This window comes from Dermacentor silvarum, chromosome 7, assembly GCF_013339745.2.
Source record: "Dermacentor silvarum isolate Dsil-2018 chromosome 7, BIME_Dsil_1.4, whole genome shotgun sequence".
NCBI lineage: Eukaryota > Metazoa > Arthropoda > Arachnida > Ixodida > Ixodidae > Dermacentor > Dermacentor silvarum.
In genome coordinates, this window is record NC_051160.1 from 20,947,975 (window position 1) to 20,967,310 (window position 19,336).

Sequence of the window (19,336 nt, forward strand, 5' to 3'; positions counted from 1 at the left end):
AGCGCGAGCACTGCACGTCTTAACGCCGCAGCAAATTAGATGGCCAGTGTTCAAAACTTCTTCGCCTTCAATTAGACACTGGATCCTTTTTTCGCAGGTTTCAAGTTGTCTCCTAATCTCTCCTTGAGATAGCTGCTTTGTAAAAGGCAGCGGCATTCTGCAGCCGGTGAGAATAAACTCTGAAAAATAAGAATACACTCGGCATGCAGCGAGAAGGATGAGAGAAGGCCCGGCGTGCTACGACGCGGTTGTGCAGTCAAGAATTCTGATACTCTCTCTGTCCGCCATCATGGATCACCTCGCGTGCCACCTATATAGTTCGTGTGCATTGTGAATAGTATATGAAAAATCGATGCCCCTAATTTTGAAATTAGTGTTGGGTTTGACTTTAATCCCAAACTGAATAAAAACTACGTAAACACAACGAGGCTAAATTTGACTTATGAAAGCCCCGATTATAATCGACAATTTTTGAAATAATGGTTTTGAAGATGCCTAGAGAGTGAGCCTTTCAGTTGTCTCTTCACTTTTTTAGATGCGAGGCGGGAGCTACTTCGGAAAAGGGATCGCATTTCAGCCTGTCGCCTCAAATTGACTCGTTTTCGAAATATTTTGATCTCAAGTAACTGTATTTATTTTGCAATCAAATAACATACTCGTGATTTATAACCTGCACAGCTAGCATATTAGTCGACGCTATCTGATAGGCAAGATAATAAAGTTTATTTATGCATTTGTGTGTCTAGTGTGTCTATTGTGTGTTTTCCCTTTGTGTAGTCCTATGACACGTGTAATTATCTTGAGTGTGCATCTTGTATGTGTGCTTGTGAAATAAGGTTCTTTACGATAGATACTGTATTGACCAGGCATGTGCTCTACCGTCTGAGTGATCACGCATTACTTTCTTTTTTGAGGGCTGGTGATTCCTTTCACAGCACATAGGCAGAGGTTTTTTGCAGAAACCAAAATTCACAAAAGGCTTCTTTTAAAGAAAATATGCAGGTCCAACGCACATATTGGAATCTACGTGAAGCAACACGTTCGAGAAGTGGTTAATCAAATGCTATAAATTTGCACATTTCGTTCCTGCATTGTTGGTGTAAAGAATGTGCATGTGTTCTCCTGCCCCCAATCTACGCAGTGTGACATGCACTGATCATGTTAAAGGAGCTAGTTGGTGATGGCACTATAGATGCATATGTGCGATTGTGGCCTAATGGCTAGAGCATCGGGCTGCCGTGGAATGAACTGTGGTCCTCCAGACCGAGGTTCGATTCCACCATCGGGCACATAATTCATTTTTTTTTTTTGAAGTATCAGCTATTTGGCAGAACAGCAGCACTCAGCGACTATCAGAAAGTCTGAAAGGGTTTGCAAAGAAAGGTTTGCTGTGAAACAGTAGATATTAGAGATATTACAGGCAGCAAGGCACTGCAGAGATGACGGGCTACGGACATGCTTCTTGTGTGAAAAAAATTGTACCTAACGTTATTTGTAACATTGTTAAGACTTCAAAAATACATTTTTAGTTTTGAGGCATGCAAGGTGAAAGCAAAAAAATTATAGAGGAAGCGTTTCATTTGCTGGAGTTAGAGGAATGGAATGGTTTAGCTCAGCCACTCCAGTTGGTGGGAATGGTTCAACTCTCACCATTTTGAGGAGTTAAAAGGAGTGGAATTAATGGAGATGTCCACTCTCCAGAATGGAGTGGGAATGCAATGGAGGGCCCCGATACCGTAAGTCTGCTTCGAACAACTGGATTCAAATCGGGGAGACATGAAGCGTGTCAAGTGTTGCTATTAAATTTACATCTTGTGTGCCTATTAACAGCACATTAACAGCAGTAAGCAATCTACCACTAGCTACACAGCACAGCTCTCGATGGGCAAAGCCAATAAAAGCTTTATGCTTTGTTTATTTTGCATTGTTGTTCTTTCAGCTTAAGGAGCACATTTATGCTAACTATAACCGAACCCTTGAAATCTGATATTTTCTCGTACAATTACATAGCAAAGGTAAGGGAAATGAAAATGTGGCTTACATATTAGTATTGCTTTGACAGCAGTGAGTTCTGCTTTGTCAAGCAGTAGCCCTGTCTATTTAGCTGCCATAACTTGGTTTAGCGTATTGGCTAGCCTTGTCAAAGGTTTAAAGCTACAAATTCTTCTTCTAATTCCTTTGTATTGGTCTGAGTGCCTCCTGTGTGGTCAGGGTGAGGGTCTATAATACCTTAGCAATCAACAAATGTGCTAATTTCTCGCCTCCTTCTTCAGGTGATACCGGACACAAAGACAAATCTTCTCTCAGCATTGACGAGACCAAGTAAGTTTCTTATTCTGATTTTTAAGCTGGCTTTGGCTATCCTGTGTGATCAATTGTTGACCGTGCCATACCTCTGTGTTTTTTTGTGTTTTTTTCAGCAAGCTGCGTGCCAAGCTTGGACTCAAGCCGCTGCAAGTTGATGGAGGAGGAATCCCAGGTGCCATTTTTCTCATTGCTAGCAACTTTCTTTCTTCAGTTACTATGTCTTTGCACTTGAGGTTCACACATCCCAAAAGGGATATGCGAATATTTCATACCTCAAATACAAATTATGAATTTGTTGACATTTGGATCACGTTTGGTTACATGATTTCGCATTTCGAATTTATGATTATTCATGGTATCTTTGCTTATAGCCAGGTATGGGAGCAAAGCACATGTTAACTTAGACTTATGAGAGATAAATGCTTCTGGTGTCTTGTGGCTGCATTCCTGCCCTTCAGTAACACTTATCTCTTAAATTAAAATGAAATTATGGCGTAAAGCCCCATAATTTCATTTTAATTTAAGAGATAAATGTTACTGAAGGGCAGGAATGCAGCCACAAGACACCAGAAGCAAAGGAAATTGCAGCACAAATGCCAACTATATCAACTGAGAGGTCCGCACAGTGGCAAAAAAGAAGTAAGGCTCGGAAACTTATCTGCCCATGCTCAAGGGGAAGGCAGCGCCAACCCGTCAATCATGAACACATGTGGGCACGCATGAGAGATAATAATTGATGGCTGGACTTACATCACGTACTATTGCTATTAATGATATGCCAAGCCTCGACTGTAAGGTGAACTTCTTCATTTTGATGTCTGAACAAAACTATACTGTCTGCAAATTTTGAAGTACACTTGCAGTCGCAACCGTGTAACGAAAAGTTTAGACGGTGTTCCACCGGTCAATGAATGTTAATTCTTAGTTAATCTCTGATTGATGCAATACGATTGATGTGGGATAATGATTCATAAAAGCTCTTGGTTTTGTGGAATAATTGTTTACTGGCTACTAAAATGGCCACTGTTAAACCAGCTCAAGCTGAAGATACTTCTGCTATCCTGTAGCCTCAGCACTAAGAGAAACAAAATGCATCCCCTGCTTAAGGAGGTTCTTAAGAGTTCAGGTTGCTTAAGAGCGAGTGGCCATTTCCACTCAGTGGCCTGAACTGCTTAAGAGTTCAGGTTACTCATAAGAATGAGTGGCCGATTGAGCTATTGCGTGAAGTAGAAAATGCTCTGCACATTACCTTGTACTGGCCTAAATAAGAATACCATTGTAGACTTACTATTTTTATTTGTGTTAGTTACAACTTACTTAAAGCAGGCAACGAAGCCAGAGAAAGAATAGGGGGAATTATTTGTTGTGTTTAATCGAAATGTAAAAAATGTCAAAAACCGAAATGTCAAGTGTAATTGCTTTGTTCATTACGGTCACTGTCATGATCAAAATTGTGGTGACTTTTAATACCTGTGGCTCGGTAATGAGCTCTACAATTCAGTGGATTTCCATTGAGTTCTCTTGAATGGCACTATGTGTGTGTAGAGACACTGGTCACATTTGCTTGCTCTTGGGCCACCTCCATCTTTCTTTTTCTAGTGGTAAGAAATTAAAAAAAAAATTATTTGACTTTTTTATATATTTAAAAAAATATTTTTCAACCTTCGAGTGTTCCAGATTATTTACACAAGTATTTCTGCTCACTTTGAAAGTCACGCGACTTGTACGACCTATATTCTTTTTATATTGTGCCATGTTTTATTCTACGTATCATGGAAAGGGAATGTTTTCCAGGATCTAATTCAGGCCTAAGTACACTGATGCATGCTGCTGATGTTTATATATAATTACTGTCCAAGATTTTAAATGTCGTGCATGTTGTGTCGTCATTCTTCTCCGTCATGTTTGCCTCATTCACAGTTCAGTACCAGTTGTCCAAAGTCTCCTTGTTATTAGCACTTTCTATGTACATGATTTTTAGCCACTATTATGGCCTGTCTTATGATACTATGCTCTTATTAAATTGCAAGTGCTAAGAGGAAGCTTTAGCTCGGGGGAATGAAATACATGGTAACGAAGAGATCATTTTTCTCGGCAGCTACTGCACTGATTTCGATGAGGCTTATTGCATTTTAATGAAAATGTTAAAATCTAATGACTGTACGAAGGTTTTTTTTCTGCATCAATTTTTTTTTACAAATATTGTTGGAAATTACAAAATTTCAAAAATGCGGCTATCATGTTCACATCTCTATAACTCAGCAGTGAGAAATGATGTCACATTTCTGTAAAAACTGCATCTAATAATACATCTAAAGTGGACAAAGTTGATTATTACTCACTGCACTGAAACATACCACTAACTTGCAAGTAGGACTTCTGCAAAATCGTCGTAGATGTAAGAATTTTACATAAGCTGTAAATTAATTATATAAAATTTGTCCGCTTTAGATGCTGTAACGGCTGCAGTTTACATAATTGTGATGTGTTTTTGGTGCTGAGTTACGAATTTGTAAATTTCATGCCTCCATTTTCTTAAAACCTACCAAGTTTTAGCAAATCTTGTAAAAAAATTACAAACCCAAAATAATATTCTTCTTCCAAGAGTCACTACAGTTCAACCTTTTCTTTCAAATGCAATAAATTTAATTCAGATCGGTCCAGCGGTTGTCCCAGAAAGACATTTCTGCGTTTTAAATTTAATCTAAATAGAGAAATTGGATTTGGCTCCGAGCTAAAGCTTCCTCTTAAAAAAATCGGGCCAGATGAAGTGCCTAAGGCACTGCACTGACTATAGGCACATTGATTTAAACATTGATTATTGGAGGGGTTTCATTTATCAAACAATGCAAGAGGTACAAGCAATACTACAATGGAGAACAGCTGGCTGCTTTCGGTCATTCAGAGTTCTTTAACATGTGCCCAAAGTTTCTGTTCACGAGTCTTTTTGTTGTGGTGCCACCGTCATAGTCGTCTCTCGTCATGAGTCACTCCTGTGGTCGCCAGTTGCGGTCTGTCGCACAATCTTTGTCCATCGCTCGTGCGAGTGCGTCCTAATCAAGTATCTCTTTTGGCTTCATGTTTGTCCTACTGAAGAAGGTTGCTTTTGCACGGGGATATTAGTAGTGCCCTCCATGTTCGTAGGTCTTGGAGATGCACCAGTCGGCGATGCCAATGAGGATGAAGGTGACAAACGGAAGGAGGTCTTTGTCAAGACCGAGAACATGCAAGAAAAAGTGGAAGCGCAGAAGCTGAGGGAGAAGATCACGGCAAACCGAGAGAAGCGAAAAATTGCCGAGAAGTACAGGTGAGTAATTATCAGCCACAGGTTCCGCAAAGTTAACCCATTGGTTACCAAATATGATGCTTGCCGCATGGCCCATCATACAGATTATTTTTTGCGTGCTATGCAAACTTTCGTTGTCATGCTCATTATACAGTGGAACCCTGATATATCGAATCCACATATAACGAATTATTGTGTATAACGAACAGCAGGAAAATTCCCTTGAAAATTTTTTGTATACAATCTTTATTTTATATGTCAAAATGCCTATATATCAAACTTTCTTGTGATCCCCTTCAGATTTGAAATATCCGGGTTTGACTGTATCTATGATACTCTACAGTAATTAATGCTGCATAAATGCGAAGCAATATGTTTTATTTACCATATAAAGCAGCGCTTTTCAATTCAGAAACCTAACTTCCGGTCACAGAGTAATTTTTGCATGGGAAAGCTTGGAACACTTAGGCATTTAGGCATGTGGGGAGCAACACTGCACTTTTGACACTCTCACCTGTTGGCGTTCTTTCCCCCCCACTTTTTCCACTGCGCACTTTGCACTGCCATGGTGAATATTGTTTTCCAAGATTTGGCGCAATAGGATATGGAAAATGCACCCACTGAACTACTTCAAGGCACATAGGTGTCGGAACACGAACTACACACGCAATAACATTCTACAAATATCAGCTAGAAATAAAGAAATAAAATAATCATGATGTGCACACCTGGTGCCATCTATTGACAACAACTCTAAACTTGTCCAGCATAGATTGGCTGTCGGGCCATCTACGAATACATCTTTTAACCAACATTACTACCCACCCAGCGAATCGCCAGATTTGGCAATATGGCCCCTGTTCTTATGCCCGGCGATTCGCTGGCTTTGGGGGCCAATGAGCTAGACTACCAGTAATATTTTTTTCAATAAAACAACTATGCTATCTACACTAATGCTGCTTGTACGGGTGAGTTGGGTGCTTTTGTGGATACAATTTTTGCGAAGTAGAGTCAGCAAATACGTTAACAAAAATGGGGTTGGAGGGAGGGGGGTTATTATAAACTAGGATCAAGGCACATATCTTGTAAATTTCAGACTTTTTTTTTTTTTTAGTGTTAGTACATACTTATATTAAAAATAGTAATTTATTAACCTGATTCATGCTTCTTGAGGTGCTTTCTTTGAAGTTTCACATAAGCATTCTCGAAAGCTCTTCGAGCAATTATTTCTGCTTTACTTCCATTCAAAACACCAATGATCAGGATACAATTTAATGCAATATGTTATACATTGCGACTAATACGCCATGAAATACAAAGAATAAAAGCACCAAAAATGAGCACATTTCTAGCGGTAAGGAAAGAGTTCAACGTGGCAACCCGGAGTGTGTTTCTTTGCTAGTGCACTGTCTTATCTATATCCAGACACTGTCACATTCTAGAGAGATGAAAGGCCTGGGAGACAGTGATGAGGACGACGATGCCTTGCGATGGGTTCAGAAAAGCCGCAAGCTTCAAGAAGAAAAACTAAAGGCAGAGAAAAGAGTAAGTTTGGTTGCATGCAGATTCGATGCTGTCATGAAATTTTCTAGTAGATGTATTGATGTTCAATACGCCTTGTTTGTCCCGTTCGCTAGGAAAGCTCTGCATGCTTAGAAAGAGATAGTACTTCAAAAGAGGTGCTAGTTCTTGCTTGTTGAATGAAGAAAATTGGGAGGGACTGGTCCGAGCCTCCAGCTTCACTTGTGCAAAGGAGGCGCATATTTGAATGAAATAAATTAAAATAATTAGAAACTATTATATGCTTAGATGAGCACATATTATCCCACTTTTACTGACTTCCATCATTGCTCATAATAGCTGAAAATGCAATTTCTGGCATGTCTGAAGGCTTTCAAATGCGTGAAAGTTGTTTAGCGCATCTTGTGGGTGTCGTCTGAACTCAAAGGCATGCGGTAATGTGGCATGATGATCAAATAAATTAAAAAAAAAAAACGATAAACTGTGATAGAATAAACAAGGTTATAAGCCATGAGTGTATTGTAAGTATTGACTGAAATAAGCTATTTTCTAGCAGTGCAAGGGGCTTTTTTTTTTTTCAGTGTTGAGGTTTACTCCTTGGGTGCTGTTTAGCTGGGTTGTCAATTACAGCTTTCAATTCACTGGAACTTCATCACGATGTTGATCTATTTATTTAATAATTTGCATGTTAATCCGCACAATACAGCCAGGGCCACATCACTTAAGAATGAAGCTGTGTAACTTTCACAAAGCACAGGTCTGTAAAATGGTGTTCTTCATTGCCACGAAGCAGTAATAATGGCATACTACTAGGAAGTAAGTGGACATAAAAGTTTAACCCATACATGGGAGGGAGAGGGAGAAACTTTATATCTGAACGACTCTTAGTTATGTTGCCGCTGTCCAGCTGGGTCCCTGGTCATGGTGCCAAGTCCGTTTGCTCGAACCCATTGACGTGTTTTGTGTGGGCCACCGGCAGTGGCCATAGTGTCAGGCGTAGATCTTGAGGTGGAGTGGTCCAGCTCTCCCAGGTTTAGGGGGGGGGGGGGGGGGGGGGGAGGACTTGGTTGTTTGAGCGAGATAAGAAAAAAATGTGGAGTCTTCTGGGGCATTTCCAGTAAGCATGAAGTGCATTGGGGTATTTGCTACGCGACGCTGGTTGGCCTGGTGTGGTTCTCAAAGAGGTATGGAAAAATATTAAGTGGAACACAAATGGCGTTTCGCCGCTCCCAGACCCCATCATGGACACAATGAAGTTTTATCTCTCTCTGCATGCTTAGAAAGAGATAGTACTTCAGAAGGGGTGCTAGTTCTTGCTTATTGAATGAAGAAAATTGGGAGCGACTGGTCCGAGCCTCGAGCTTTTTTTGTTTGTTTGTGATGGGGACAGTAAGAGGAGTCTGTTGTTTTTGGATTTCTTGAGCGATTTCTTGTGGCGTAGGTAACTATTAAAACAAAAGAAGCATGGACAGCTTCGCTTTGGGTGACAAAATAATCGGGATATCTGCGAATGCACATGTGATAGGGGGGGGGGGGCGATGGTTGAAGAAACTGATAAACAATTTGTGACCTTTTCTTGCTCTTTTAGGCAAAGATGTTGGAAGAGATGGATGAGGAGTTTGGCGTGGGAAAGATTGTCGAGGAAGAACTTAAACCTGTCAGGGTAAGTTTAGATTACTGTGAACTAATCTTCGCTACTTCAAGACATGCACGCTGTGAATGTCCATTTCTTCTCTCTCTCTCAGGAGTACACAGCCAAGCACCTTAAGGGACTTGAAGTGTTGCACAGCACGGAACGGTTCAAGGAAGGCCAGTCTGTCATTTTGACATTGAAGGACCAAGGTAAGAAAAGAATTTTCTCATTTGAAGGCGGCTGTTTTCAGAACAGAAGAACATAAGGTTATTGCTGCCACTGACATTGATGATTTCGTAGTATTAATTAAAATTGGCATGGAATATTTTGGATTCGTGGAGGTATAATTTGACACTGGTAGGCATTAACGAGTGGAAATGTTTTAATGCTGTTAGATGCGTGTAGCAGCACATTAATGGTGTGTGTTCATGATTTGGCAATAGGGTCATTCCATGCGAACTGTCCCAGACACCAAAAGTGACCATCACCGATTCTCTTGGCGAAAATTGGGCTAGTTGATGATTTCGTAAATCAGGTTTAACCAAAGTATTTTTCTCGAAAAACATTTTTGGTGACGTAAGCACTCTGAACTTTCCACGAAGAAAAGTTGGTTGAAGGCAAATTTTTTAAAAATCAAGTGCGGAACTAAGTACAACGACATATATTATGTTTGAATAATCTACTGGTGTGGTTCTTTCATGTGATGTCATAGGTGTACGCATCTATAACTTTTCTTCATTTAATTGGCTCAGTAAAAAAGGCGAAAAAATTGTGCATCTTCAGAAATATTTTTAGCTAAATGTTTTGTTAACATTTCAGCAACAATATCTTTTTACTATTTCTACCACTTGCTACAGTGTATGCAAAAAATATTGTTCAACTATGAAACCAAGTACTTTTCTCCAAAAATTACTTCCAAATATGGCAAAAAGTAACGCTTTGACAATGTTCAGATCTAAGTTAAGCATTAAGGCCCTTCAGATAAAAATACGTCAGATAGCTTATTATATGCACCAACCATTCAGCTTGTGATCCTGAAATTTTAATCCAAGTAAATTTTGTTTGAGGTGAGAAAAAAGTTCTCTCATTTCAGTACATTATCCAAATGTAATTCTACAGTAAAAGGCATCTGGAACCATCATTATGGTCATCTTGGTGTACAGACTCTCACACTCGGAAATGCACAACTCACATTGTACCTGCCAACAAACAATTTCAATACCTTTTATTTCGCTGCAGATATCATTGTGATACACTGAACAGAATCTGTCATCTGAATTTTGATGCAGGCAAAATGCAAAAATGTTCATGTACACTGATTTCAGTTTATGTTAAAAAAAACCCAGGTGGTCAGAATTAACCCGAAGCCTCCGACTAAGGCATCCCTCATAAACCATTGTGCAGTTTTGAGACGTTAAACACTGCAATTTAATTTTATTTAACTTAAATTAGTTGACTTGTTCTCACTGCCTCCATCTCTTCATCCTTGTGAGCCGCTCTGGCTTTTTCATGCTTAAAAATTTGTTTGAGTGCACAGCGAAGGTTACTCAGTTCGTGTAAGTCTGTGTTTTTGAGGCTTCTTTTTTTTTTTTTTTTTCATATGGGAACCCAGACGAATAGAAAATAAGGAAGTTTACCTTTGTCTGTTGTAAACAGGGCTGTATTCTGGAACCTTCTTGCGGTCACTTTGCTAAGCATGCGGATTAGGCTGCAAAAATAAAAAAAATCGAGAACACCTAAGTTCTTATGAGTTATGAATGCGAAAGCATTAATGTCGAATTGAACGCTGCTGAGTGGTCCTTAGAGTTACGAACTACTTGTGGTCAAGTGAGCATGTTGAGACGATTGATGAGTTTTGATTTGGCTTTACCGAGGCATAGCTGGAACGCAGCGAGAGCTTGTGCGGACAGGGAATGCGCCGATAATGCAGGCTTCTGAGAGTGAGCGTGATCTGGTGTCACGCGATGCCCTCTCCCCTCACGCAACACCTCGCGCGCTGGTGTCCCGTTGGCCCGCTCTGCTCCGTCGAGGCGTGTTGGTGCCGTGGCTTCGCAGCCAATGGGAACTCCGTTGGGGCACGCTTGTGACGTGGCGTCGCAGCCAATGGGAATTTAGGCTGCTACAGGCGCCGTACACCGGCTTTTTCGCTCAGTGAGCCATTTCACGCTTTCACGTCAAAATGTCTACCTTGCAGGTGTCCTCGACGAAGGAGATGATGTGCTTGAAAATGTCAATTTGGTGGAATCGGAAAAAGCAGAGCGAAATGTGGAAAACCGCAAGGGCAAGCCTGGTTATCAACCTTACGATGACACTGAAGTTGATGAGTTTGGAATTGTAAGTTTGTAAAATCGCTTTTGTACACACAGCACTCGCTGAAAAAAGCCATGTTTTTGCATGTGTTCGCAGGATCATTTGTCTAAACTACCTGTGCGTAAGGGCAAATGCAGGTGCAAAGGTTGTACTGCTCTGATAATTAATTTTTGTCATCTTTTCTTGTTAGAAAAATTGTGCCTTTTTTATGTGCTTTTACCGTAAAAAAAGTGAGCACAAAGTTTGAACCATAAAGAATGGTTCAACTTTCCATAACCAACCATAAAAATGAAAATCTGGGCATTGTGAGCACCTACCTGGCCATTTGGTACACAAGTTTGTTACAGATTTGGGTACACAACCACTGGCATTGGAAGTAGATAAACTTGCCCACTGTTGTATCTCTCTTAGTTCAACTTCACAGCGCAGTACAATATGGCAAGAAAGACATTTCTAAAAATTTCATTTTCTGGTAATCATAGCATCCTCGTGAAATGTTTGCAGGGCAAGTACATTTTTTGGGGGCTTATAATATTGGTTGGTTTTCATGTCTAGCGTTCACCCCTTTGTGTACATAAAGTTGTACAGTAGAACCCCGCTGATACGTTTTTCACGGGACCGTAAAAAAAACAAGTAAGAGCCGGAAAACACAAGAGCCGAGAAACGGGAAAAATTGAGAAATGAGAGTAGTGATGAACTGCATACAATTTTATTTGAATTCTTACATTTGAAAAAAGTCGCAGTTTCGCCCAAAAGCCGAAGCATTGATTGCTATAGGAAATTAGTAGACAGCTATACAAAGTAAGGATAGTATTATTGTTCGTATAAACTTGTAAACATTTACTTACTAACTGAATGAACAAGCATGGTATCAGCGCGCGCAGGCAAACATGAACACATCACACGCACTGTCAAACGCTGGCGTGAGGAGGCGCTGCAGCAGCCACGAGCGATGTCACCTTTGTGATGTCTATTGCTTCAATGCAAACTGAGCGCCGAGAACACACAGCACACACAAAGCCACGAGCCGCCGATGCACCTACACTGCCTACACTCTGCCCCCAATGCGGATCGCTTTCAAGATACGGCCCGCGTGACCGCGTGCGGCGGTGCAGTATGCAGTTGATGCCAGAGTACAACGCTGTGCGGGCGTACACTATTTCGACGTCGCAGATTGCTTTCAAGATACAGTGCCCGCATGGCCGCCGCCGGAGAAAACCCCCATGCCTCGCGGGCGACAGAAGAAGCGCGCTTCTGCCCCGCCTTTCTGCTTCGGGCGTGCGAGATTGAGCAGCAATCATCGGCTGACCCTCGCACGCTTTCACTCGCACATACAGCATAGGGCGCACGGCGATGGTGTTATTGCCCTTGGACTTTATACGGAACAGCTATGTGCCAAGAACAGTTTTAGGGCCCTGGCGCATCATGGACACCATGATACATAGCATATACATAGCATATACAGATACATAGCATATACAGATCTCAAAGGATATGTTTTTGCTGGTGGAAACCGGAAATATGTCATAAGGTGTCACCTCCGGCACTTTGGGCGGCCAATCCCATTGTCAAGCCACCAAGCCAAGCGACATGAAAAGTCAACATGGCAGCTCAAGCTAGCGCTGCGTGGCAGTTCACAATGCATGATGCAGGAATGGTCCCAGAGTTGCGACGTAACAGTAGGGTTTACCAATGCATTGGGTCCTATGGGAGCTATGCAGGGACCAGCCGAAAACGACGCAGCAGCTGGGAAAACGCAACACCCGGGAACATTAACAGCGGGGTTCTACTGTATCACAATGACAAAAGTTTGCATCCGAGCTTGTCAGTGTGTGCATGTATATCCCCCACCTTCCTCTTAACAGGACAGGGAGTCTTGAAACGAAAGCAGTCAGTTGCATACTTTTTGAACATTATAATATCTACAGGCAAAACCTACCAGCTGCATAATACCATAAAGAAGTTGTTCCAAATTAGTTATTTCTGATGATTACTGTGTGAAAAAGTATGTGCAATGCTGTACACTACATTATAGAACAAAAGTATGCAAGGTACATGAAGCTAAAAATAGTTGTCAAAAAAAACATGGCTTTTACCAGAAGTTTCGCAATATTTATTAAAAAGAATGGCCTTTGGAGGCACATTGTGATAGGGAATTGCACCCTAAAAATGCTGTTTATCTTTGTAATCCTAGTCTTGCTTGATACCGCTGTGTCGCTTGTTGACTCGCTGTGTACTATCGACGATTGAACTCGTTCAAGTAGGACTCAGTCTTTTTCTGTGGTTCGGTTCTTATCCTGCACTTAGGTAAAGAAGAGATCTCTTCTGTACAAGTATGATGAAGAGATTGAAGGCGTCAAGCGGGAGAAGTTCGCCATTGGTAAGTTTTCACACTTGCAAGTGCAGTTTGTCTAGAAATGATGTTGTTCTGTAGTGGAAAGATTATGCGACATTGTGGTTCCACTCCAGGTGCGGGTCCAACTGAGGCAGACAAAGAAAGGGAGCTGGAGTTGGTGAGGATGAAGCTGAAGCAGAAGCAGAAGGCAAGTATGGCGCGTACACAGGGTGTTACAGACGTGGCGGCTGCATTTCGATGGGGGCGAAATGCTAAAATGGTCGCCTGGTTTAGATTTAGGGGCACTTTAAAGACCCCAGGTAGTCAAAATTATTCCAGATCCCCCCCTGCTATGGCATGCCCATAGTCAGAATCGTGGTTTTAGCAGGTAAAACTCCAGAATTTAATATATATTTTGTATAATACTTTGTGTGTTTCAGGAAATGCACTCGAGATTCTGTGAAGATAAGGATGGTGCAATAATGACGGTAACTCCAGAATTAATATATATTTTGTATAATACTTTGTGTGTTTCAGGAAATGCACTCGAGATTCTGTGAAGATAAGGATGGTGCAATAATGAAGCGATTTCATCCAGATTGCTCTTACCACAGAGGCATTTTAAGGTGACTCGAGGTAGCAATTACAAGTATAATTGTGAAAATTAGACTAACATTTTAACTGACAGTGTCAGACAATTGGCCCTAATGCAAGACTCGAAGCCTGCCATCTGAGGAATTCATAACCAGTTTCAGACATTCAACGAGCTAATGCTGCTAATTTCTGCAGTGCAATGAATTTCGACCTATTTCACCCAAGAAACTGAAGTAAGCCCCGATTAGTACAACTGTTATGCCCTTATACAGTAAAACCTCGTTACTATGAACATCACATTAACAAACTTTTCAGATTAACCAACTTTTCAGTAAGTCGCCTGCTGAGTGTTTATAGTTTTAATGTAAAAATATTTTAGTACTACGAACTTCAGAATACCGAACAATTCAGAATAACGATCGTTATTCAGTTTCCATGTATTCTTGTATTTCCACGTATCCTTTACGGTAGCCGAAACAGTAGGCTAGCAGACGACAAGGCACAAAAAGTGGACGCCGTGGTGCATGGGTTCGGAAAACCTGAGACGGCGCCCGAGAAAACGAACGCGAGAGATAACTTTTTCATTTTTTTTTTTACTGTGGAGGCGACGACGCATCAGGTTTTGCGAGCGCATGCTGCGCCCAGACAAGTGTTGCCTAGCAACGGAGGTGCGTCTCTTCCCTCTTTCGCCCTTCTTTCTGCGCACACCTCTTTCTTTGGTGCTTCTTTCTGCGGCCGTACTAGCTGCGAGCCGCGAAGAAATGTGACCTCTGTATCGTGGGGATGCCGCACGGTCGCACTTCGCACTTTCCGGATGGTGTCGTTTACACGCGCTTGCGCTTTGGAATAGTTCAGCTGTCCGCCTCAGATGAGACAGTGTGGTGTCCATGGCAAGAAACACTGCCCTTTGGAGGCGGCATGGAGTTCCCATTTTGTCGCATTTTGTCAATAGTTTTCTCGGCGTCGGCGTCTGTTCTGCGCGCACCACTCTCTTGTTATACAGTGCTTCGGTGGTGTGTGGTGGTAGAGCCTACGGAAAATAGCAACAGTGCTGGCCGAGGGTCAGCAGCGATGTTTTTGTGCATAGCTGATATGGTGATAACTTATTAACTGATGGGTTGATGGGTGGAATGGTTAATTTTGGGGCTTTCACTATAACGACCTTTCAGAATAACAAACAATTTTCTGTGGTCCCCTGAAGTTCGTTATATTGAGATTTCACTGTACCACCCACTCGGGACAAGAAATAGCACGCCGCATATATTGAGCAGTACAGATGAAAACAAGATAGATTTGACAGAACATTGCTAATTTTATAACATTGAATTCTTAATATATTAATAGAGTGGAGTCACGCTAATCCAAATTTGCTTAATTCGAACTTCTAGTTTATTCAAACTGACGCTGTGGTGGTGTCAAAAGTATGTGTATTACAATGTGCGAAAGCGCTCAGTAATTCGAACACTTAATTAAGCATTTGCAACGGCTAATTTGATTATGCCACGCTGCCGATCGTGCTCTCAGTAGTGTGCCGACGCATGGCTGCCTTTCTGACCCAGCATTCGGATTTTAGGAACCCAGGGAAATTGTCGAATTTCCAACTGCTCTGTAAAATCTTTGAACCTTGCCGGAAAAAAAAATGACTCAAGTAAAATGAACAGTAAAAGAAATCTGTGTTGGCTTTACCTAAAAGCCCCATGGCATTGATAGGGCTTTTCTAAAAATATGCTTCTTCCACGAGCATGGCACATAAGGCAGGAAAGTGCTGGTTGATGTAGCATAGTATCATCGCCCCTCCCCTTTTTTTTAAACGCAGTTAGCTTTCTTTGGCTCTTTTACCCATTTTCGGGGTAGGTGGTGGTTAGACTTACACCGCCGATGCAGAGGCGCCGATGTAAAGGGTGTGTGCTCTTGTGCAACCGAGTTGCAGGGCGTGGTCGTTGCCAAGTGCCTACTATTATAGCTTTGCAAGACGCACTTGCCGTGCGCCTATTGCTACCGCTACAGATATGCTGGTTAACGATTCTGCTCTATATGCAATTACGCAATCAACCAACAAACAAATACCGAAATGTACTCATTGCAACAAATGTGCGTATTCAAGCGCATCATTTTCTTAAAAAGTTACTAATAGATTTCTAGAAGCGTTCAGCTATTTGCTTACATCGACAGTGATCATCGCTGATTCCTGCACAATCTTTTTTTTTTTTGTATATTCATCAGGACACTTGTTATGGTTGCAGTTCGACAAAGAGTGCCTCTAAAGCTTGCCAATTATTTCAGTCATAATAACTTTGTTCAAATAATTGGTAGGAACCTGGAAAACTTGGGGAATTCAGAAAAAAAAAAATTATTTTCTAGGCACCCTGTTTCAGTTACGTTAGTGCAGTAAGCACTGTCATCTGAGCTATTCGTGACATTTGCATTCCCCAAGGTACGTTCCAGTTCAGAATCGGTACCAGACATTGAAATTTATAGCTAATTGGTTAGGCTGTCATATACGTTGTACGCAGGTCCGCAGACGCATAGTTTAAGAGTGGCATGAAGAAGTGCGGGCCCCATGTTTTGAAGCCTGCACATCTATATTCTTTGTTTGGTCATCATTTGACACCGTTCACTATGCTTCACTTTGTAGGACAGCCTGATCATGCCCGCCCCTCAGATTGCCACTGAGTACCTCACCCCTGATGAGATGGTAAGTGATCTGTTGTTTTCTTTTCTCTAGGTGTTATGATCACACGATCATTTCAAACATTGTGTTGCCATGGGTTTCACTGTGGCTTGATTTCACTGGGCCTACGGGCATAGAGTTAGTATACTAACTGCCCGCCGTGGTTGCTCAGTGGCTATGGTGTTGGGTTGCTGAGCACGAGGTCGCGGGATCGAATCCCGGCCACGGCGGCCGCATTTCGATGGGGGCGAAATGCGAAAACCCCTGTGTACTTAGATTTAGGTGCATGTTAAAGAATCCCAGGTGGTCCAAATTTCCGGAGTCCCCCACTACGGCGTGCCTCATAATCAGATTGTGGTTTTGGCACGTAAAACCCCATATTTTTTTGTTTGTTTTTAGTATGCTAACTCTAGAGGAAAAGCTGAGTGAAAAAAAAGTGGCAACCACAAAAGGGCAAAGGTGCTGCCATGTTGCTACAACTCATTTTTGTAACTGTAAAGATATTCAAAATATGCAAAAAAGCATGAACATGTAGCATGTATGTATCGACAGTGTGTAAAGTTAATTTCGTATATGTTTCAGAAAGATCGGATGGCTATTAAGAAAATTTATGGTGTGTGAAAGGATGCATTTGGAGGCACCTGAACTAGATGGTGCCGCAATACTGAGGGAGCCACGGGATCCCGTTGATTGCACGTCTTGTCTGAATTGCATTTCGTCGTCTGCGCCTGCCCGCCTCCAGAGAGTAGCAACATGGCGGCGCCCTTGCAGTTGCTGATTTCAATGCATGGGCGCTATGGGGAGCTTTTCCTCTAGAGTTGTCAACTCTATATCAACTCTATGCCTACGGGAGCCTGATCAAAATTTTAAGAAAGTCTGTGATCTTCAAGTTATGACACTGAAAACTGGTAGATATATGTAACCTTACGTGCTTACATTGAATATGAAACCCATTTTTTTTTAATTATCTCATTTGGTTCTAATTTTATGCTAGCTTCCTCTCCTTAGTACTCTCAGAAGAATATTTTTATGGAAGTCTCCTTTGAAGTATTGCAACTCTGGTTCTTGGCTAGATTGAGCAATAACGTTAGTCTTATTGGATTCCTTAAATCATTCAGAAGCCACTGATAACCCTGTTTAGTGAAATCTGAGGAGCCTATTTTTACAAAGATTTCTGTAATATGAAGTAAAGAAAGCTTGTGTAAAATTGAAGCCAAACCATCGCTGTCAAAGATGAAGAGCACCGGCTACATCGTGATGGACTGTTGGTGACCAGGGGCGCGATCAGAGATCTTTGTTTGTTTCGCATTCTGTTCAGTTGCTGCAACGTCACAAAGTGGCAGTGTACAAAATTTGGGACAACGGGAGAGAGAGAGCAGCCAGTCGGCAAGCGGTGAACTCCCCGACGTTCGTCGTTTTGGTGATGTCAAAATGACAACATGCTCCTGTGATTACGAGCACGTCGTCTGCTAGGAGCAGAATGCGACGAGAGATGTGAAGTTCGAGCGTTCATCTGCTCGAGCTTCGTGTGGCATGTCTCGTCGATTGGATTTTATCCAAACAGCGGCTGCAGCTATGGAATGGTTTACCGCTTGCTGATTGGCTGCTCTCACTTTCCCGTTCTCAAAATATTTTGCATACTGCCCCTTTGCGACTCCGCAGCAACTGAACAGAACGCGAAACGAACAAAGATCTCCGATCGCACCCCTGATCACTGGCAAAAAAATAATCGGGATGTTCTGAAGAATGAGTTTCTGTAGACACCGACTGCAATGTGACCTTTTTAAATAAACTATTGTGCAAATATATTGAGATACCAGAGTGCTGCAACAATGAAACATGCACTCTTGAAAGAAACATGGAAAATAGCCCTGTGTAATAGAAATATACATTTTAGTAGTTTTTTTTTTTTTTCAGATGTGTGTTAAAGCTTGTAAAGCAATGGTGTGTTTGGACGTTTTTACAGCACCTTTTTTTTAAATTCGACCTAGCCGATAACTGTGTTCATTTTTGATGGTCTCATGGAGGTTGAATAAACTAATGTTGACTTTATTAAAAGAATCCCACATGGTCAAAATTAATCTGGAGTTCCCTCCCCATTACAGTGTCTCTCATAATCGTACTGGGGTTTTGGCATGTAAAACCTCACAATCAAATTTGTTTAGGTTGATGTGAAGAAGTATTATAATTATTATCTACTACTGTCATGAGCAAAAGTCTGTGGGTCACAGATGCCAGCAAAATTTATTTCTTCTTTGCAGCCTAGGCATGCAGGTCAAAATCCAGTTGTAGAGCCTGCTTGTACCTCTTGGACTGACGCAATGCGTTAAGACAATTTCATGTTTCACGGCTGTACTAGGTGAAATTCAAATTTTTTGCTGGTACCATGGTTTACAGACTTTTGATCCCAACTGTACAACTTGGAGGAACTCTTAGTGGACATGAGAAAGAACTAACAGAGAAATTGAGTGATATTGTGTTATGTTTTGTGTATGATATTGGAATGTCGTTGGATGAAACTATAAATGATTCAGTCTAAGCACAATCATGTGAAGCCAACAAGCAATGAAGCCAAGGAAAGCGTAGGGGTAACTAGCTGTGGTTGAAATTAAATTGTAGAAAATAAAAAGGAGGAAAAATGAAAGTGGACAAAAAGATAACTTGTTGCCGATGAGCGCC

At 41.5% G+C, this 19,336-nt stretch overlaps 1 protein-coding gene across 1 annotated transcript in view; it reads left to right on the forward strand.

Annotated features, from left to right (window-relative positions):
* Positions 1 to 19,336, forward strand: part of LOC119458692 (U4/U6.U5 tri-snRNP-associated protein 1) — a 36,182-nt gene that overhangs the window by 1,882 nt on the left and 14,964 nt on the right. The window contains 10 exon segments of the mRNA XM_037719318.2: positions 2,274 to 2,322; positions 2,421 to 2,479; positions 5,452 to 5,614; positions 7,036 to 7,138; positions 8,703 to 8,777; positions 8,860 to 8,956; positions 10,942 to 11,081; positions 13,365 to 13,437; positions 13,527 to 13,600; positions 16,622 to 16,681. Of these exon segments, the coding sequence (XP_037575246.1) occupies positions 2,274 to 2,322; positions 2,421 to 2,479; positions 5,452 to 5,614; positions 7,036 to 7,138; positions 8,703 to 8,777; positions 8,860 to 8,956; positions 10,942 to 11,081; positions 13,365 to 13,437; positions 13,527 to 13,600; positions 16,622 to 16,681 (893 nt within the window).